The following is a 23331-nucleotide window of genomic DNA, read 5'->3' on the forward strand; positions in this document are numbered from 1 at the left end:
CAGGTCCAGGAAACGCCCCTGAGTAGAATCATAAACAAATGTATTCTATACAAGCAACTCAATATAGTTATTTTAGAAAATAGGAAAGGGGTCTATAATACATCCTGCCATGTCTTTATATAATCTTCAGGTTTTCAGGAGTATTATCGTTTTCATTTCAAGAACTGAAACTTGGACACACCAAAAAATAATCTCAATTGTGCCAAATAGCCCCCACATAAATACTGAACTAAAAGTGTTGCTTAAGGTTTTAAAAGATAGTTTAATGCTGTAGCTGTTTACAGTCTGACCCAGCAAAGAGGCAATATCATATTTATACCAATTAAGACAGAAATAACCGTTTCACAAATACCTAGAAAGGCAAACAAACACTGAAAGCAAACCAAAAGTTGTTGCTCAAGTCTACTTATTTACACAACTTGTGAGAACATTCCCATGCAGCTCACAAACGCTTGAATACTCTCCTGAAATAAAGAAGTCTGAACAGTATGTAAGTATCAAATTTATTCTCAAGTACACAAACAAAGGTGGCGATATGAAATCAAACAATGTGACACTGTCCATGTCATTCTTTTTTTGAAATGTTGAATCTTCATTTAGCACCTTAATAGTTCGGTTATACATGATTTATATAGTCACTCATACAAAAATGAAACGGGTGAATAATGCAAGTCAGTAACATAATAAAAATAAGCATGGGGCATTTGGATCAGTTACTTAAGATATGTTATCAAAAAGTACCGCTTTCAGCATCTTGTCTTTTCACCTATTAGTACCGTTAAGCCGCTACAGTCCCATAACGAAAAACTCCTCACGATAAGAGTCATTTGACGACTAGGCCTAGACAGTGACTACTAAACACAAGTTCAACTGACATTTTTGGACCTTATTTTTTCACATTAGAGCTTTTGTAGTGTTGCATTTACATAGGAGTAGTAGGTATATACAGAAAAGTTCATTGTCAAACAATGCTGAAACATGATGAGTTGGTTTCATGTACCTGGAGTGTGAAAATATGTCAGAAAATGCAAAGAGTAAGGCACTCAATATACTCCTGTGCTGCCAACCTGTCTACAGGATTGTATCCTTTCAAGTACACAGTGTTCCTGGCACCCTCTAGTGTTGAACTGCGGTCTGTGCGCTTCTTGGCTTGGACATTCGTAGTTGATTTGGGAACCTTTCCCCCCCGCCTATAATATATTTTTTCCATTTTGAGGATTGCAGAAAAGAAAAGAGTGTTGAGCAGCTCTGATTGACAATCAAAATGTGTCCTGAGGTCTACTGATATAAGAAAGCAGAACTGGTCATTGTGGATTGAGCTTTGAGAAAATAACTGTTGTGTAGTGTATTTAAAAAAAGAAAATACCGTATACCACATTTACTGCGTTTTCATTTTGTCTTATTTTCTTTGTCAAAGTTAAACCCTGTTCTCACCAAATTTGTAACAAGTGCCCTCACTCCAATAGGCCCTTGAGAGCTCATAAAGCTACCGCCAGATCCTCGTCAAAACAAGTGGGAACCGTACGCTAACTTCACGTGAATGGTCACTCAACACGAGACAGAAAAAATGAAATCTACATGACGTCCACAAAGAACTCGCTGGGGTTTCCCATGGCCAGGTGGAAGGACTGGCGTGATGCAGTCAGCTCTGGGGGCACGGCGCCCAGGTCACGGGTGGGGGGGGCACCCGGAGGCCCCCCAGGGGTGGAGGAGGGCATCTGGGCTAGAGCCGGGTGCATTTGGGCCGCGGACATCTGCTGCGGGTGAGAAAGAGCGTGAGCGGTCATGGCGGGGTGTGCGTGCTGGGGCACCATCATCACCATCATGGGGTTGTACGGCAGGATGCCCGGCGGGTAGGGGGACATGTGGGGGGGCTGGGGCATGCGGTGGTGGTGCGAGCGCTGGGAGGAGGCGTGGCTGTGCTCGCTGGGGGCTGCCGAGCCGTGGCCGCGCCTTAGGCTGCTGCGGGTGGAGTATTCTGATTCGCTGCCGCTGCCGGAGCGAGAGTCTCCGCCTTCTCCGACCCCGCCAGAGGGGGATTTCTCCCCCCCTCCGACGGTGCTGCCCGGTCCTTTAGTGCTGCGGCGACCTCCCCCCTCGCTCCTCGTCGATCCACTGCTTCGGCTCCCTGGGGGCAGAAAGGAAATGTCATGGTGATAAGATGTAAACAGGTTTGAGAAGCTAAGCTAGCTTTAATTTCCACAACTAGTATCCCAGTGAGTCAAACTGCCACCGTATTACCACCGTTTAAATATTACACCTTGTGAGATACACTTTTGAGCAAGAAAACTTGTAACAACAGTTTCTGCTCAAAAACCATTCAGTAAGAAATATTTAATAGTACAATTTCTTTCATACAAGAAATGGCATAAACTGTAAGCAGCAACTATAGCAGAGTAAAATAAAAACTCATGGTATTCTTTGCACAGCAGTGATTTGTAATGAGTGAGTGGAACCGGTATAATGTCCCTGCTTCTGACCGCTGTGTGTCTCACCTTCGCTGTGCTGGCTGCCGGTGGAGCCCGGGGCGTAGCTGTAGCTGGTGAGCTCGTGGTAGGGAGGGGGCTGGCTGGAGAAGGCATGTGTGGGGTAGGGCTGGTAGGGGAAGGTGTGCATCATGGGCCATGGGGAGGCCCCAGGGAGAGGCAGGGGGGCCAGGGTGTCCTGGTCTGACGCCCCACTGGAGCCGTCATTGTCATTCAGCGACAGGTTGGCCATGTCTGGGCGGGGAACAGAGAGAGGAGATAAATGAGGATACAAAGTGTTCCTTAAAGATCTACAGTAGATACTCACTAAACACAATTACCCTAATCCCTGCATTATGTCTTCAAATCTTTTAATTAATATATTTAAAGTCAGCCGGCGTGGCACCCATGAAAATGATGGAAGAGAGACATGTTTTTACAACTGAACCCGCTGCAGTTTGTTGCTTTTCCTCTCTTGTTGTTGTGCTTCCTGCAGAGTCTAACTTTAGGGATGGCAGCACATTAAAGAAATCCTTCCATAACGGAAATGTCACATGATTTACTCACACAAGCAGCAGAGTGTTCACAAGAGGAATGTGTGCAAATGTAATTAAGCGTTAACTTTGTTTTTTCGGGGGAACTCACAGTTCTCGCAGTCGCTTAGATCTCCAAAGACGTAGTAGCACTGTTCGGAGAAGGTGATCTTGTTGACGGTGTGCCGGATGAAGCCGGCCTTCAGCAGGTTGCTGGCGTACTTCCGGGCTTCGCGGCGGTCCTGGAATCCCTCGATGTGGTGGAAGAGCCACTCCACTACGTCTGAGCCTGGTGGAGGAGGAAGCATGAAACATTTTTATTATTCAAAGTATTCTTAAATAAATAAAGGTATACTAAGCTGGAATAAAAGGTGCAAAATAACAACTGCTATGTTGTAAATTAAAGAAGCCCTATTATTCTTTTCCCTTTCCTGTAGTGTTATATAGGTTTTAGTGCATGTGGCAAGTTTCTCCCCCACACACTGCCCTCTGCACGAAATGCCTTGATTGTAGTCCTTTGTTTACTTCCACATAATAGTAATATTACTATGCAACACTCACACTTCTATTGTCTAGCCCTCCTACACATTGTACATGCTAGGCTAAGGGGCGGGACATCTCTAAGCAGGGGACCAATCATAACAGAGCCTCCAGCTATGAGCATAATAGGTCCCATTTAATTATGTCATTACATGTATGAGAAAAAGTTTTAAAAAAAACTACTAAATCAATAATTGTCATTAAACAACTCAATCAGACATTATCAAAAAATAAAGGGGAAAAACTTTGTTTCCTGTAGAGAAGCACTCGAAACTAAAAAATATAAGATAAACTGTAAATGCAGCAGAAATGATAAGAAAATTAAATGTTCTTTTCAGAAAGCAGATAATGGACGTAGTTTATGTAATCGCTTCCTGTGATTCAGTTGCAGGTGATTCCAATTTAGCAGATGTTTGTAGGAAGTCACACGGTTTTAATTCTGAGACCATAATGCCGGCCCTGTAAAGTCCTCTGCGGCATGGAGAGTTCATGCAACCAATGTGCTCCCTTGTCTGTTCTTAGGGCTGCTCGATTATGGCAAAAATCATAATCTCGATTATTTGGGTCAATAATTGTAATTGCGATTATTCATTGACTTTGAAAACATCCATGTATTGGAGAATTTTTTTTGAACAGTGTGTTTTTAACAGTTGATTACCCTGAACTTTAAGTATAATTCAACTGAAAAACCAACAAACAAACTAAAAAAAGTAAAAAAAAAAAGTAATAATAATAAAAAAATAATCATTTTATTTCGTTGCAAGCCATATTAAAATACTCATTTTAAATACTCAATTAAAATACGATTAATTGAGCAGCCCTATCTGTTCTGTTCTCACCGAGGAAAGCGTTGGGGATGGTGATTTTGAGCCACATGCGGTCCCTGACCTCCAGACCCGACTCCGGAGAGGCCATCGCCTTGGCAACGGACGCCATGTCAGAGTGCAGGGATAGATTGAAGTCATCAAAACCTGGAGAGAGGAATTTTATTTGTATTTATTTATAGAAGGACCATGCATACAAAAACATTAATCGCAGCAAAGAGAAGAGATGCAATATGCCAGATTATAGCCAATAGCTCATTTCCATCTGTGGTCCTCAGGCAGGTTCATAACAATCAATAAACAAATAATAACATTGCATGATCTCTATAATAAAGCGTTCACTATAAAAACACAAGAAGAGATGAAGACGAAAGATTGGTTCTTATTCCTTTTCATATGAGTACAAATGACAATGAAATGGTTACTAGAAGATATCCAGATAAACTCCAAATATATAAAGATGTCTAATTGAAATGTACAGTATATGAGAATTGGCAATCAGAGGGGAGAAACTGGTGAGTATGTTATCTGTTAACTACATGCTGTCATTTGATGTTAATGCTTTCCTTTACCAGCTTCTGACCTTTTTAACTCCGTTTGTTGATAGTTTTAAGTGTATTTCATTTTGTTGTGTGTGCTCTGTAATCATAAAACTTCTTCAAATGCAACAAGACAAAAAGGAAGGAAGGACGAAGGAGTCCAGATATATAAGGATAAATAAAAGAGAACAGACAGTGAAATTGTAGTAGAGAAGGTCAGGAGGGTAAGTTTAGGGCATGAAAGAAGCAGACATCATTTATCAAGTCTCATAACAACAGCGACAAAAGCAGAGAGACAGATACTTTACAAAAATAACCTCAGCCAGGCTTTGGATATCCACACAGACAAAGACACTGGGTAAAGAAGCGGAGGATATCGTTTATGGTTCTCACGTTCGGTCTCGGTGACGGAGGAGGAGGAGGTGATGGTGCTGAGGGAGGAGCTGCCTGGGAAGGCGGGGTAAGCTCCGGTCATGGCCACCGAGTGGCTCACCCACGCTGCCGGGTCGATGGGTCTGATTGGTTCATCTGCACAGGAGGAGAAGAGGTTAGGAAGCTGTAACGGCAGTAAACGTATTAAGGTAAGAGGAGAAACGGTGCTTACTGCGAGGCAGAGTGAAGTAGCCCTGAGGAGAGGGGTCCCAACACTTTGCCACTGTGAGGATGATGGGCCTGGCGATAAGCACAAAAACAAGAGAACATTTATTATCAATGCGACAGACCAAACTGATAATGTCTAAAGGGAGAAAAACAGCAACTCACCCTGGCTTGTGTACAATCTCCCTCAGGACCCGCACTGCGTCGTCGTTGCTCATATTCTCAAAGTTGATGTCATTCACCTTGGAGCGTTTTGGAGAACAAGAAAAGGATTTCATTTAGGGCAGGTATTTTGATAACTGATTTCATGTTGTACATCGATCATTTTTCCGGATCTGCTTTCTGTAACCTCTCACATTTCTTTTCTGTCTCACCTTTTTTTGGAGAATTATCATTTCAAAGGGCACTGATGAGTTTGTTTGCATTTGAAAGGAGACATTACATTTCGTGGTAAAAACCAGTAACACACATTCATAATCATATATCTCAGCACTTCAAAACTATGTAATTCCAAATCTGAACCAACTCTGTTTATAAGCTTATAAACAAAAACTCTGGAAAAGCTAAAAAGCTACACCAGTATTCAACAAATGATCCATATACAAATGTATTTAAAATAAAGATGACAACACTCTCTCCTCACCTGCAGCAGCATGTCACCCGGCTCGATGCGTCCGTCCGCAGCCACAGCTCCTCCCTTCATGATGGAGCCGATGTAGATGCCTCCATCCCCCCTTTCGTTGCTCTGGCCCACGATGCTGATGCCCAGGAAATTGTACTTCTCTATATTATTGAAAAATCAAAAGTAGTGTTAAAACCACGCAGATTTGTGTAGTGCAGCATTTCATTTGACACATTGTTTATGGATGTCATCAATCAGAGGTTACAGACCCATGTTGAGAGTGACGGTGATGATGTTCAGGGACATGGTGGAGTCCGTCACGCTGCTGAAGGAGGAGGCCTGGGAGCGGGGGAACCACAAAATTGCCATGAGATTTGTTTACAAACACTGACAGAAATATGTACTCTGAGCAACTTGATTACCAAAGAACACCATGACAAAACAACATGAGAGAATGTGAGGTGAATAGGATAGCTCAGGGGTCGGCAACCCGCGGCCCTTTAAGCCCTCTGCTCTGGCTCCCTTGAGCTTAGACAAAAATAAGAAGGAAATAAAATAAAAGTATTTGTAGGACTATTTATATTTTGTTGCACGGTTGAAAATGTTTCGTATCTTGTATTTTGAGGTGATACTGTGACACATAAATAAAAAACTAAACGGTTTTAATTAGGTCAACTAAAATATGCGTCACATCCTGCTACGGTCCCGCGCGAGCGCCTTTTCTTGGAGGCGAATAACCTGACCCCCGGCTCGATGAGCGAACTATGGATAAATCAAAGAAAAGTACCGGAGGAACACAGGATTTAATTCTGCGTGGACAGAGTTATATGCTTTCACAGCAAACGATGCTGGTTTACCGGTATGTTTGATATGTAGAGAGAAGTTGTCAACGGTGGTGCAGCCTTTACGTATCGAGGAACAACACGGGAGAGGAAGACAGCTGACGATCTTCAGTCATAATTCAATGGGGTATGTAATTTATTTCAGAAAACACTTTCTGTTATATTCCATGGAACGCTCTTAACGTCCCGATAGCAATGAATATATTAAATGCTTTGACAATAAATACATACAAAAATTAATCTCTGGAAGCCGTAGCGCTGTAAAAAGCACGACCAATCATTTGAGCCGGCCTGGCTAAAGTAACTGGATAGCCTACCTGCCTGTCAGCCTTCCATCTGTGCACAAACTTATCTCGTGCCCTCATTGGTCATGTGCGCGTTCGTGTGTGTTGGAGGAGGGACTCTAAGAAAGTCTGAAGGAAGAGGCATATTTTTTCCGGCTGCTTACTTTCAAATTCGAGCGCACTCGAGCTGGTTTCTCCATTCTTACCTACCCTACCTTTAACTCTTTTTAGGGTGCAGCTATATGTTTTATTTATTTCAAAGTGGGCCCATTTTAATAATATTTTTTTTCCTTCAAATGTGCAGAGGACTCCCCAAGTGCTGTGTTTAATTTATTTTAAAGTAGGCCTGTGTATTATTTGTAATTCTCCTTATAAGAGTTATTTGTTTCTTATTAGAGGTTAACAGTTTTATATCATGTAATAAATAGCCTAATAAATGCAAAAAAAACTGTAGTTTTTGTCTGATATAACAATAAAAAAACGATGAAATATGTTTTGCGGCTCCAGACAAAAAAATGTTTTGGAAAAAGGAGCAAAATGGCTCTTTACGTCAAAAAGGTTGCAGACCCCTGGGATAGCTGAACAGTACATACCCTCTCCAGACGCGGGGGGCGCTGTTTCCTGCGTCTGCGGTGCCGCTTGAGAAGCCTGGAGGCTGTGCTCTGCTCTGTCGCACTGCTGAACCTACAGGTTGTCCAAAGGTGAAAGGTCAGAAGAGAAACATGCTGTCACAAACCTTTCATAGGGCTATTTTATGTGTCTAAAAAAGCCCAAAACGACAAAGGAAGCTAATCAGGGATCCTTGAGTAAACATGGTATCTCATTCAACAGTGGTCTAAATGCACTCCAAAACAATTAAATAGAAGGATGAATACAATGAAAAATAAATGACAACCAGCGCATTCACATAAAAGCATATATATATATATATCCATATATATATATATATCCAATTACCATTATCTGTTCATATGAAAGGTGGCCAAAAACTAAAAATAGTTTTGTGTCCCTTGAGATAAGTGGAGGGGTGGCAACAGCAGACTTTAAAGAGGACATTTTCTTTTTCTTCAGGTTTATATTTGTATTCTGTGCCTGTACAGTGACATGTTTACATGCTTTAATGTTCAAAAAGGTCTTTATGTGTAATCGTGCTGCAGCACCTCTTTTCACCCTCTGTCTGAAACCAGTACAATGTGTTGGAACGATAGCCAATAGAAGTGCGAGTGTCACATAATGATGTCACTATGTAGCGGAAGTAAACAAAGAGTCCAATGGAGGCATTCCAGGCAGTGTGTGGGAGAGAAAGTCCCTCTGGAGGGAACTTTCCATATAACACACTACAGGAAAGGGAAACCCCAAAGAGCATAATAGGGCCCCTTTAACTTGACATGCTCTCAGTCTCCCCCCCACCTGCTCATGGTGTCGTCGTCCTCCGAGTCGCAGAAGCTGGTGGTCTCCAGCTCGCTGCTCATCACGGTGCTGGAGCTCTCGTAACCTGCCAGGTGGCGCTCCAGGCGACTCTGCCCGTTGATGCGAGGCCCTGCGACACCACAGAAGAAGATATTGTTTTCGTGTTTGCTCAAGTCAGCGTTTGCCTTTTCCTTCTATGGAATTGCAAACATCCCCCACTTCTTGACATTCCTTGATTCTATCACATATTCATTGTTTGGATGTTGGCCAATGTGTTCTGCTGTTTCTCACCGTGCGGCTCCATGCCATCTCTGTGCCGAGGCCTCTCCCTCCTGAAGGAAACTACAGACTCCGTCTCAGTCTGGTCGTCAAGGGTCTCCACACTGCCGGTCGCATTGGGGCTAAAAAAAGATGAAATAAAGCATGACGAGATTTCAGCGTTTGGTTTATACGTTAACATATGATAAAAGTTTGACTGTTTAAACGTACAGATGGCAATAAGATCCACTTCAACTTGTTACTTCCATATAGGGTTTTGACATATGATATTCTGAAATCCCATTAAATTGTATACAGAGGCTGACTGACACTTTAATATCCTGTAACCGTATTTAAATCATTACGGAAACTATCAGATGACAGGAGAGCTATCAACGCGTAATGTATCAGCTCACATGGAGACTGAAAGGACAGGAAGGGAAGCACTCAGTGAAATGTCTGATAAACTCGGGCAAAATGCCAAAATAAGCCAACATGGGGCCGTCAAATATTCTGTTCACTATGTCTTCATAGGAAGACAGAGAACGCCTTGTGGTTCCACATGAGAGCCAGATAAATGTCAGAGACCCTGCAATTTGCCCAGCTAGGAAATAAATAACTAGAGCGATGGATTCTTCTTCGAGTCAAATCATAACTTTTTTGTTTAACATTTGATTGCATTAAGGCTTTATGATATCCTTCACAGTAGACATTTGAACATAAAAAATTGTTGATCACCACTTTCATTGCATTTTGGAGGATTTAGTCTAAAATGTGTTACACACCCCACCCCCCCCCCCTTATGTGCCCAATCCCCCCTTATGTGAATCACACCTGGCACTCACAAACACACAGAACAATTTGACACATTTCCCGCTCTTATGTGCCCATCCCCCGACATGGATCACACCTGGCACACGCAATACTTCAATGTTCAGTGTCTATTCTTTGTATATTTACTGCAGTTTTTCATGTATACCAGTAGTCTGATGCAGGGCCGGACTGGGAAAATAAGTCAGGCCTGGAATTATACACCCAACCAGGCCACTACCAGTTTTCTTTTGTGCCATTTTCCTGGATTTATTTGTCAATATTTACAGCGTTGCTGCCCGTAGTGATAGCCCTAAACTTTAAATCTACTACCCCAGAATAAACATATGGACATGGGTTACTGTTTAAAATAATGTGCAAATCTATTTAGGAACCTATGTGAACATATTTTAAGTGCAGGTGGACCTCAAATCCTATAGGGGGGTCCGGGGGCATGCTCCCCCGGTAAGATTTGTTTTTAAATGTTGGACTTAAATGCATCAATCTGGTGCACTTTGAGGGGGAAATAAAGAGACTACACCCATATGAAACAGAACTGTATACATTTAAATAATCATAAAATCATAAGTACATGGCCATAAACAATAACATACCATATCCAATATGAAAAAACATTGAAACTTGTTTATTTATTTGTTTTTGGTTCATTTATAGTGTGTCTGTGCTCCTGAACCAGCCTCTCCTGTCTCCCTCCTCTCCCCCCTGCTCCTCTTTGAGGCAGCAGCAAAGAGTTTGACTAGTTTGAGCTCATAAGTTTATCTTGCCTTTTTTCACCTAGTTAAAACGTTTTTTTTTTATTATTCATGCATATTTTACTAATCACTCCCCCTTCAAATGGAAATATGTGTTTACATAAATGGTGACCAAACCGTTTGAGACCCACAGTGAACTTAGACTAAGTTAACTATCTAAACACTCAGAGTCCTTTACCTCACCTGAGCTGTAGTTATCAGTCTCTCAGTCTGACAGCAGAGGACTCTCCTCCACCTTGTTGACAGCTCATGATATGCGTTAGCGCAGCTAGCTAGCACCAGATGCTAACAACAACAATACACGTAACCGGTGCACGCGCTTTCTCTTTCGCTCTCGCTCTCGCGCCACACATACAAACCCTCCCGAGCTTGAATGACACACAGAGACCAATCGAGGGCATTAGTGTATGATCTGTATGAAAGTGCCCATGTCGGCAGGCCACATCATGAAGACAGCCAGTCACCCTCTGTGAGGCAGAGTCAGACCCACATTTGCGCAGCGTTGCGTTCACAATACATACATAAAAAAAAGAATCCGCAGGCCAGGCCATCGGGAAACCTCCCGGTCCTCCCGATGGCCAGTCCGGGCCTGGTCTGATACAATATGTACGGTTTGAAAGGGTGTTAAATGAAATTTGGTGATGATTAATGGTTTTTGTGTTAATGTAATAGCAGTTAAAACAGGACCGGTCAAATTTGACCGCAAACACCAAAGTAAGGGCGGGGAAACAAAGACAATAGGAGGGTTAAACAACACATTTGGGGAAGTTAAATTGTTTAATTTAAAAGTGAATGCAAAAACAATGAGGGAACCCTTCTGCTGTCTCGAGACAGGACGAGACAAGATCCAAAGATAAGTAATGAATGAGAGCGCTGCAGTTGTAATGGCAGGTTGCGGTGACGACTGTGAACTCCATGTGACCCCTGAACCAAACTCAGAGAGCTCCAGACAACTGCTTGAAGAACAGGGATGGTAAGAAGCTATTAAAATACTTTGTTTGTTTTAGACCCTACAAGTTCCAAATGTATTAACAATAACGTGTTCCTGATATTTTAGTAGATGCTAAAAGAGAAAACGGGTATTTAAAGCGTCTTTTATTCAAAAAGCGTCTATTGCATTGCTGTTTTATATTCTTTAAAGCTTCTATAATCACTATTTTTATATTAACAATGGATCAAATAACTGTGTGAAACGTGAAAGGGACAGTTTGTGGTGTCAAACCCACAGCGATACCTCTCTGACTGCAGTTACCTTTAACTTAAGTATTAGCCCCTTTCAGCTTTTTGGTTTGGTTTCACAGTACGCAATGTTTAAGTTTAGTCTCATTACCAACATTTCGATGAGAAAGTTCTCTGAAAACATACTATAAACTACCTGCCCGTCACTTTGCATATTTAGCAACTAGCTAGTGAACATAGAGGAGCATTTAGCATCTTAAGGAGACAGAGATTGCTCTTAGGAGTTTATGAAAAGCAAAAAAGGGTTAAATGGAGTAAATATTGGGTCTCATTAATTAGCTTGACCAAAAAAACAACTGTATAAAATGCTAATGATCGCTTCTTAAAACAATATTCTAAACCAAAGACTGCTTACACTCTGAATAAGGTGAGGTTCAATAACAATAGACACCATCTCTCTTGTATTTTATCTCTTAATATAATACAAATGTACGTGAAATCCAATAATATACTTAAACTACATGTAAGAACATTTCAAAATGAAGTCTTGTGTGTAGGTTTAGTGTACAGAAAGTTTCTCCCAGGTCTAGTTAGGGCGGCCCCGACTAAGATCAGGTTTAAATGAGCTGTAGTATTCACGCTATTCTTGTAGTAACTTAATCCTGGGAGTGTGTGAGATATTCAGGAAAAGATACAGTTTCTACATCACAGCTATGGGAGAAGCACTAGTGTATGTTGGGGCTAAAAGGAAGGGAGACATGTGCAGCTTGTGAGCATGTTTCAACGCCTTGTGATTAGGGCTGCTCAATTAATCGTATTTTAATCACGATTACTATTATGGCTTGCAACGATTACGAAAACAACGTAATCGAAATAAAACGATTATTTTTTATTATTACTTTTTTTTTTTTTTTTTTAAAATACTGGTTTTTCAGTTGAATTATACTTAAAGTTCAGGGTAATCAACTGTTAAAAACATACTATTCACATTTTTTTTCTCTCCAATAGATGGATGTTTTCAAAGTCAATGAATAATCGCATTCAATAATCGCAATTACTATTATTGACCCAAATAATCGAGATTATGATTTTTTGCCATAATCGAGCAGCCCTACTTGTGATGCCCCCTCTCTGGGTAAATAAACAGAGGAATTCATGTTTCAAACGAGTGTTGCTTACTGGAAGGAGGGCGGTCTGGAGTCCCCGATGCCCCCGGTCCTCTCTACAGGTGGGGGAGGGAGAGGGGGAGGAGGGGGCGAAGGCTGGGTAGTCGTCTCCACCGGTGGGACCACAGCCACTGGAAGCTCTGCTGTTGGAGAGTCTGAAGACACCAGCTGCAAGAGGAGCACAACAAATATGTAGGTAGAGATGACAATCAAACAAATTACAAAAAGAGAGGGTGAGAAAACAAGAGGGATGAAAGGACAGGGGGAGGAAAAGCAGGATAAGATGTCAATTACTTTGACACACCAACACTGGGCTCTTTTCAGATGGACGTCTCAAGGGCATACTGAAATGCTATCCTACACTTAACCTGTCTCTCTTCATTATACAACAAAAGTGCCTACAAGCGCACAGACACACACAGAGCTAGCACACAAGGACAATTAGGATGAATGGCATGCAGCGTCAAATTACCTGGACCATGAAAACACACACAGGAAGAGAGGAAGACGTAGTTAAGACCAGTTTAGGAAAAATAAATATGGGAGTATAAGGAGCAGTGATGACGTATTGTTGTAGTCCGACACGGAAGGTAGTATCGCAAGGGCTCCCTCGACTAAAACGATTAGATTTTCCTATGAGATTTGAAATATTACAGAAAATTGGTTTAGGGAAGTTATGTGTTTTGTTCAACAGGACAAATTCTAACACCACTTTTGTGATTTTTAAAGTGAAAATACAATTGTCAGAACTAGATAGCTAGCAAAAAGCTATATAAGAACTACATCTTGTCACCTATGCTAAGCTAAAGGTAGACTTGGGTTTGGCGTGCTGACGTTTGTTTTTTTCTCATTGTTAGAAACCATCTTTTTAAGACACAAAAAAGCTTTGGAAAATCACAACAAGTGGGGAGTTTACCGACGTATTTTATGTCGTAATTAATCTCTTAAATTTGTGTTAACCAGACCTAAATTCAGGCATCTAACCAAAAACATATTTAAAAAAACGTTGCCTTCGAGATTAGGGAACCAGCCGTGGTAAAATGCTAACTCATTCCCAGGTTTTAAGACTCATTCCCGCACCACTCTATTAGCAGTAATATAAGAATGAAAATATTCTAACAATGCTGGGAATATTCAGTATCTATGCACTTGAAAATAACCTAGTCTTTCGACGTTTGGTGTAGTTCAGATTCTTAAACGCATTCCCCGTCAAAATAACTCAACCGAATGGAGCCTATCAGACGGTACAGACGGCCCCTCCCTGCTCCCCCCTCCCCACTAATGGCTTTGAGTCCATGAAACACTCGTCTTCTGGGATCCCTCCATCCGTCTTGGCCTGCAGCTCACATATCAGTCCCTCTAGTCTCCGAGCTTTGTTCCCCCCCCCCCCTCTTTAAAGCCTTCTCTCCTTCTTATGCACTTAACAGATGCCTCGGCCTCAAACCTGCTCATCTGGGCCCGGTCCCCGTGTTTTGTCTCTATTCTAATGTAACTCGCAAGGTGGGGCACAACAACTGAGCCTTTTACAGGGGGAAATGGAAGTATGAAGACTGTACCTGGCATCGCACTGTACTGTAACTGGGAACTGTGCTGGAAGCTCGCAAGCTTGAGTTTAGATCAACACAATGAGAGAAAGATTTTCTTATGCCGTGATTTGTGGAGAAAAGCTAAAGCCCACATGCTGCTTGGTCAAACAATCACTGTGATATACAGATGTATTCGATTATGTGTCGGCAGACTTAGTGACTTTCAAAATCGGCTTACCTAGCAAAATCTTTAAAGTATGAGACTTTAAAAACGCATGCCAAGTGTAAAAACAGTCAAATCTCATAAAGAAAACAGCCAAACCTTTTTTCTCTTTACTGTTGGTTTAGCCCTTCTTTTTGTTTTTTTAAAGGAATATTATTGCTGGTTGCCTGCATTAATGCAATACCTAAAACCATAGAAAGACGCAATACAGGAAACACTTCTGGGGAATAGATGCTATATCTTAGCACAGTGTCTCTATTAAGACAGGAGGGTAAACGGGGTAAACCTGTTTATTACACAAATTGGATATTTTGCCATTCCCCCTATTCCTTGTAAAAATCTCTTCAAATGTTATGTAAAAACGGCGGTAAACATATCGCAAAATAAAGAAAGTGTCAAGATGATTTTAAGATGTATTGTCCTGTAATCCATGACACTAAAAAAAGGAAAGAAAATTACTTAAATGGAACAAATGTGAATATGTTATAGTCTAGCTAAGCCACAGGTAGGGCTGCTCAATTAATCGAATTTTAATCGCAATTACGATTACGGCATGCAACAATTACGAAAAAACAATTATTTTTGTATTATTATTATTTTTTGGTTTTTCAGTTGAATTATACTTAAAGTTCAGGGTAATCAACTGTTAAAAACGTACTGTTCACATTTGTATTCTCCAATAAATGGATGTTTTCAAAGTAAATGGATAATCGTTTTTAATAATCGTGATATCAATTATTGACCCAAATAATGGAGATTATGATTTTTGCCATAATCGAGCAGCCCTAGCCACAGGATTTATGTGTTACGCTCCAAGAAAATGTCTTCTCATCAGGGTTCATACACTTTTTCACCAATGATTTTCCATGACCTTTACCTAATTTCCCATGACCAAAAAAATGACTCTTTCTCAGCGGTACCACTGAACATGGTTTATTTTAACATGGAACAGGAAAATAAGGTCTGCATATGAAACATGTTGTGCCTATCTAAGACAAATCAAATAGTAGGCTTACTAACTTCTACACGCTAAAGCAAAATACCTCGACAGTTAAATGCCATTTTACATTTCATTTCTATACAGTATTTATTAGATGGATAAAATATAAATTATATTTGATGCAACTTTAGTTAAATTTCCATGACTTTTCCAAAACTGTGGGAAACATATTCTTTTCCATAACTTTTCCAGGGCCTGGAATTAGCATTTTCAATTTCCATGACTTTTCCAGGTTTTTAATGACCGTAAGAACCCTGTCTCATAGATACTGCGAGTGTTACTTCTCGTTTAACCTGGTTGTGTTGTCTGTTCATCTGTCCCACTAATAGAGGGGATTTCTTCCCAGATATGTTTTAACTAAGAACCCTAACCCCCTAACCCCTAATCCAAAGAACAAGCCTTACTTTAAAATCTAGTATGCCACAACATGACATACAACTGCATCTTAAATGGCTCCCATTAAAATGTATTACTTTATTTTATTGCTGCTCATTAGACAACATCATTAGTCAGAGGGGGGGACAGCACAGGAAAAGGAAACGTGGCTTCTGGAAACATGCCGATGCTGGCTGATTTTCTAGATGAAAGCCAGTTCTTGACATTTGCACAGAAGCCTTTGTGGGAAATTAGTTCACTAGTATTTATATTTACGCAACAGGTTTTATGGTTTCTTACCCATGAGACCACTCTGCCGTTGAAACATGGCAACTTGGCACTGTCATCGGAAATCTCTTCCTTCACCACCCTGAAAAACAAAAGAGACACACAGTTAGCATCAGGTTTGAATTGTTCTAGCTAACATTATGTATACGTTGTCTCGATGGTACAGCGTGGAATGAAATCTGAACACAACACCGAGGCTTTAGTCGAGTCATAAAGAAAATGTGGAACTGCTGGAGAATTAAAAAGTGATTTATGATATGACATGGCTGAACTAAATCAAATTCTTGGCTTATTTCAGAAATACGACTAGGATGTGTTATGAGAAGCTGTCCGTGTTCGCTCGCCGTACTGTTTTACATGCGTTCCAGATGTTTTATGGATCACCTAACAAAACTGACTCAAGTGACTCTAGTTGAGCAATACTTTGGCGTATATCATATCAACACCTGCAAGGTTTTTACTCACCAGGAATCAATGTTAAAGTGATTTTCTTAAAAGGAGGGTTGTCAAGTTAAACTTATTTTACACTAGGATGTCCTGATCAGGTTTTCTTTAGCCCCAATCCTAAAATATTGAGTATCTGCTCATTTGTTGTCCAATAAAACACTTGTTTTTATTGAAATGTTAAATGTATACTGGGGGGGGGGGGGGGGGGGCATATCAATTGAATTGAACAGTTTAATAATAAAATATTCATAACATTTGACTGAAAACTCATAAAATTCTATTTAGCCGTAAAGAAGAACAGCTCATGATTGGACTATAACTGCCTAATATTGGTGAGTCACCCAGTCTTTTTCCTATGCTATTGCCTTATTTTGTAAAACACAGCAGAGCTAACAGTTAGCCTCTAGCTAAAAGACAACACGTAGCTTATTGGTAGCCTGAAGCTGCACTTTTTAAAAAGACACCATGGTCACTGCCATGGTCAAAGATGCTGGGGAAACAACTGTACTTGAAAATCCTCTTGCTTCTACCAGCTACTCTTTCAAATCCAATTTGCATCATACGAATAAAATCTACTTGTAATGAAAGAACAATTATATCACTGGGATTATACTCTGCTAATCGTATTACCGAAACCCCAGCCAAGCCCTGAAGCGTTGAATTAGCACAGCAGATATCAAAGAAAAGAACAAACAATCCTAATTAGCTTCCTCCGGCTGGTGACAGACTCCATTGGAATTCATTCAACGAGCTAAATCACACACTTACTGCTATTGTGGCTCGCTGACAAATTACAGTCAGTCAATTAAATGCATGCAAATCCAATACACGTAACAACACAAAGCAAAGCTCCTCAAAGGCACATCCGCCGGGCTCCTCTGTAGTATTCCTGCATGTTCGTCAGAAAGACAAACATCAGGCCTAAGCTGTGTAATTCCCCCCCAGCAGCCGGTACTATGTTATTACAGTAGATTACACGGACAGGGGCTGGGCTGAGTGTTACAGAGAGGACACTTGACTGCTTCAACTCCTTCAAAAGTTATTTTTCCAGCTTCCTATGCCGGCCTCTCATGTGTGCGAGACTTGGTCAGGCTCCACTGGGCTTTCGTAAGCAGCTGTTGAGAGCTGGTTTTGTGGGCGAGTGTTAACATACGCCCGGGTTGTTGTGGGGAACAGCTACAGGACCACTTGGCTTTTGAATGCCGTGCGTGTGGCTACTGAACGTTAGCTAAACTCATTTTTTGCCAACCGTTTAATTTCCCCCCTAACACCGCGGGAAACTGCGGATGAACAGATGCTGCATCCTTCTCCCGAGGAGTGTCTTCTTTCCACGGTCGTCCAAACAAACAACCGAACGCAGTCGAGTCCTTTCAAACACTCTAAAATGCATCGCCTAATGTACAAACAACGCCGAAATATGCTAAGTAGGGCTGCACGATGTGGAGGAAATAAGTAAGAGCGATTATGTTGTCATTTGAAGAAGTCACTTTGAGCTCTGGTAACTGGAAATGAACTATTCTCACGATATATTGACCAAATACATAATCAGGGAAAACAATTGATAGAATAATTAGGGAGAAAAATAAATCAAGTGGCAGTTTACGTTGACTGATATTTGTTTACGATGTCATTCATCTCAGTATCATTGAACGATTAGCATGATGTGATTTGTGTTGTTTTTTTTTTTGGAGGATCTATACCAAACAATATTAGTTTTTGATTGGTTCTGAGTCTGTAGGATCCTATTGGTAGATGTGGATATCTCTACAGCTCCATAAAACGGTGTTCAAACCTTTAAGTATACTTCCTGCGATTATATTTCACATTCAATATTGCCATTTTGATTACATTTCAACAAATTGAGTAGCCCTAATGCCTATTCCTGTTAGATTTAACACGGCCTGAAGTTTTCACCCACACTTCCTCACTTTCCAGTCCCTGGCTGATATCAAATTCCTGCATCCAACTCAGCATTGCCTTTCTAACAATCAATCTTACTTATACCGCTTCCTGATCCTCCACACCAGCAGACGGAGAATATCTAATAACCCTGAGCGAACACAACCCCGTCTCTGTCTCCCCTTTCTTCTCCCCGCGGACACCCGGCAAATGGCCTCTGTCCGGCCCCCAGGATCGCAGCTCCGGCCCTGACCTGATCCCCCCACACACACACACACACACATCCCACTGCCACACACACAGCTCGGCTCGACAGCTGGCCTCGTACCAGGGCAAATGAAAACACACACTATATTACACACTCCTCTCCTGGTGTGGAGAAGGGGGGAAACACGTCCCTGCTTTGATTGGACAGCTGACTCAGAGCTATGTTTGAAAAGTTTCATCTGTTGGAGGTATTCAAATGAAACGGTGATGCCGATTTGACTTTTAGAAAATGAGTTTTTCTGCCACACTCTGAAAAACCCCGCTGGGAGTTTGGTGTGGGGGGGGGGCTTTTTTAAGATGATGATTTTATGCTCTTGGAAAACACCTACAAGCAGGAATATGATGACACAATGTCATGTCTGTGTACACGGCACAAGCTCTTCATTTGACTACTAACTTGCAAATCACACTCTTGATTTAGTGAGGCAAAAATAAATAAATGAATGAAGACTACTGGGATGTAAAAAGTGAGCTTTCTGAAGTTTTACCTGTGTCCATTAAATAGTACAAATGACAGTAATAGTTATTTAGGTGTACACTCACATTTGCAAGTTCATTAAAACGACAGTTCTGCAACAAAAAATAATCGGCTGGAATTTGGATAATCCATTTATGGTATAAATCCTTTTCTGGCAAAAACCCAACTCCTGGTTCGGACTTCCACGTGTGAAAGGTTGTTTCTTTTCTCTGGTTTGTAACATTGTAGATCAAAATTATATATTTCAGTTTTGAATTGTTGGCTGAAAAACCCTTTGAGCTCTGGGAACATGAGATGGACCGTTCTCTAGTATGTCTTTTGATAAAAAGATAATAAAGGAAATGATCGATAGATTCACCTGGGAGAGAAAATAAATGCCAAAAATAACATTGCCGTGGAAACAGTGGACATGCACTGAAATGTCGTTCTTCTACATAAGTAGTTTTGTTAAAAGTTTACTTGATAATAATTAAATATAGTCTAACGAGGCCTAAAAGTGATTATTGTCATTATTTACTGTGTATTTTTGCTAAAAGAAAAGTGAATAACTGAGCCTTCAAACTACAAATATGGTCAAAAGCAAGCGTCTCCCATCATTTGAGAAATTAACGTATTAACTTGCTATAACAACCCGAATATAAAACTGAAATGTACTGACATTTCTAAATCATTTCAGCCAGGCATTGAGTATTGTAAAAACGCCTCTCACCACAGAAAAGGAACATCTTTACATGTCAGTAACTGGTGCTGCTATTAATATTCAAATGATGCCAGCTCTGTCAAGCCCCAAAGAAAAGCAATCTCATCTCGTTGTGTTTGAGCTGATACTGAAGCTCTTTGGCCCCGGCTCCGGTGTTGCCATCCAAAGGGCAGAAGAGGCAAATAGCCCAGCTTTAAAACTCATCCAAGACTCTCGCTGGGTGAATAAACCACAAACATGCATTCCTGTGCACAGCAGCTACACAGAAAGTAAAAAAAAAGATGAATTGATAGAGGAGAGGAGACGGCTCTTTCTGAAGGAGTGGATTGGGAGGAAGGGAGGAAGCCAGGGAATGAAAGGATGGCTGGCAGGCCAAAGTGTTAAAGAGGGGAGACAAAACCCTGGCCTCAGTCCCGAAAGAATGAAAAGGCGAAGGATTTCACAAGATGATGGACTGAAGGGGGGTGGGAGGGATGAGGATTAGGGCAAAGAAAAGCAGCAGGGACAGGGATGCCTCATTGTAATGATGATGTTTCCTGAGAAATGTCCCCAGCCTACAGACACTCAGTATTTATAGAAGCACTTGGAAATGCATCACTAGTCGTTGTAACTTTTTACTGATTAGGAGAGGTTCAATGGCGACCTGCTTCATTCAAGTGTCTTATCCTTTCACCATACGTTTTCACCCCGTTTGACAAATACACGACAGCCGGTCACAAGATAGGATTGCGTGACTTTTCTGACATGCATGCATTCCTGTAAGGTTTTGTTTTTTTAATTAGCCAAGAATGTTAAGTGTTTACTTACGCCAAGTTAACGCTCCCCCACTAAGAAAATAATGGCTGTTTTACAACGTGTACAACTTTTGTCACAGCATTTAAACAGTGGTGTAAAGTAACTAAGTACATTTACTTAGGTACTTTTGCAAGAGTATTTCATTGTATTGCTACTTCTACTCAACTAGAGTCCTGAGTTAAATCATGTACTTTTATTCCAATACTTTTACGTCATATATTTAGTTACTTTGCAGATTTTCATTAATAATGTGGAATATAAACACTTAAAAATGACTTTAGTTACACCTGGTTTGAAATTCACAATTTACTCAGAAGTATATAAAGTCATTCAAACTAGCTTCACCTTTGATAAACACTTTAATACATCATAATATATATTATTTTGGAATCTGTTTATGGTGCTTTAAGTATATGTTGATGCTAATACTTCTGTACTTTGACTTGGTTAACATTTTGAATGCTGGACTTCTACACATTCCTACACTCTGGTACTTTTACTAGGACCTGAGTACTTCTTCCACCTCTGCATTTAAATATATGTACTCTTACTACCAGCTGTTTATCACTCCTACTGTTGCAGGGAAACCACAAAGCTCTTCCCTGCTAAAGGATTTAAAAAAAGAAAACCCAGCAGCTCACCCGAAGTCCTGGTCCATAGACTTGAAGAAGAATTTGTAGTTTGGCTTGTTCAAGACCTGTTTAAAATCCAGCAAAGTTATATTTTCGGCAGCAATGGGTATCTTCACCAAGTACGGCGTCTCCTCTTCGTCGATGTGATAAATTATTTTGGTTTCCGCCATCTCTGCTGGAAGTTGCCACGGGAGAAGCAAACACTATGAGGCGAGGTTAACTTTGTTGGGGAGTTAGTTAGCAGCTAGGTGGCTAACGAGACGGCAGAGGTGAAACGATGATGGCCACTGAGATTTTTCAGTCCGAGCCGGAGGACGTAATGCGTCTACCCTGCTCACAAACTCGCGGTCCGACTTTAAAGTAGTAGAAAACTGTGCGCATTCCCCCGCATTGTTACCGAGGGGCGAAAAACCGACGGGGAAACGCTACATTCACACGACCTAACTACCAACAACTTTTCCCCCAACAAAAACATACAGAGGAGGGGGTCTAAAAAACTTTTCACCACTTTTTGCGAGCCAACGCGGCGTGTGACGTAATTACGTAGCCCCCTTTGATTTACGTACGCTCCCAACCACCCTTCACCACCACCAGCATTTTTATTATTTAGGGAAATAAGCTCTTTTTATTTAAGTAAAAGTACAAATACTACCATAATAATGTCCTTTTACAAGTAAGAGTCCTGCATTCAAATACACTTTAACTCGTATTTAAACTCACATTATTTGCATATTAATACTGTTAATACATGTTTATTCTTATTTTATTGTATTTTGTATTTGACTTTTATTCTTATTAGGTGTACTACTATCTGTGTTTATTTTTGTATTCTGTTGCTGTTATCACACATGACCTTCCCTACGTGGATTAATAAAGGTTCTATTTATATTGATCTTATCTTTAAACTATATATAATCTATATATAATCCAATGTCAATATGTTTCTGTAGTATATTGCCTAGTGAAAGTGTGAGTATTCAAATGTATTTGGTATTTTCTTTGTATTGTGTATAATTTAGATACTTTAGTGATAAAGTGATTACTGTACATTTTTATATATTTGTTGTTAATTTTTATTTGTATTATGTATCTTATTCTATCTTTTAAATCTTGTAAATCATGTCTTATGCTTGACAAGACTGCTGCTGTGACCAAATACTTTCCCAATTGGGGATGAATAAAGTATCTATAGCTAGGGAGCGAGCGAGCGAGCGAGGGAGCGAGAGAGGAGCGAGCGAGCGAGCGAGCGAGCGAGCGAGCGAGCGAGCGAGCGAGCCAGCGAGCGAGCCAGAGAGCGAGCCAGCGAGCGAGCGAGACGAGCGAGGAGAGCGAGCGAGCCACGAGAGCGAGACAGCGAGAGAGCGAGACAGCGAGCGAGCGAGCGAGCGAGCGAGCGAGCCAGCGAGCGAGCCATCTATCTATCCTATCTATCATCTATCTATCTATCTATCTATCTATCTATCTATCTATCTATCTATCTATCCATCTATCTATACATCTAGCTATCTATCTATCTATACATCTAGATATCTATACATCTATCTATATCTATCTATCTATCTATCTATATATCTGATACATCTATCTATCTATCTATCTATCTATCCATCTATCTATCTATACATCTATATCTATACATCTATCTATCTATCCATCTATCTATCTATACATCTATATTCTATACATCTATCTATCTATCTATCTATCCATCTATCTATCTATACATCTATATATCTATACATCTATCTATCTATCTATCTATCATTATTATATCAGTAGAGAAAAATATTATTGATGCATCACTTCAATGTTTGCAGCTGGTAGAAGTGGGGTTAGCCCCATTTGTGCCAAAGACTATA

The 23331-nt window shown here is 40.8% G+C and overlaps 1 protein-coding gene across 1 annotated transcript; it reads right to left on the reverse strand.

The window, feature by feature from the left end:
• Positions 1–484: 484 nt before the first annotated feature.
• dvl2 (dishevelled segment polarity protein 2) lies at positions 485–21994 on the reverse strand. Its single transcript, XM_034226301.1, has 15 exons — positions 21482–21994; positions 16267–16336; positions 12856–13010; positions 8948–9057; positions 8657–8786; positions 7840–7930; positions 6390–6459; positions 6142–6281; positions 5664–5740; positions 5506–5573; positions 5295–5429; positions 4378–4509; positions 3111–3287; positions 2496–2720; positions 485–2128 (listed from the first exon to the last, which is right to left on the reverse strand). The coding sequence occupies exons 1-15, from the start codon at positions 21640–21642 to the stop codon at positions 1575–1577; spliced, it is 2295 nt and encodes a 764-aa protein (XP_034082192.1). The 5' UTR covers positions 21643–21994; the 3' UTR covers positions 485–1574.
• Positions 21995–23331: the final 1337 nt, after the last annotated feature.

The sequence above is a fragment of the Gymnodraco acuticeps genome, unplaced genomic scaffold (genome assembly GCF_902827175.1).
Source record: "Gymnodraco acuticeps unplaced genomic scaffold, fGymAcu1.1, whole genome shotgun sequence".
Lineage (NCBI taxonomy): Eukaryota > Metazoa > Chordata > Actinopteri > Perciformes > Bathydraconidae > Gymnodraco > Gymnodraco acuticeps.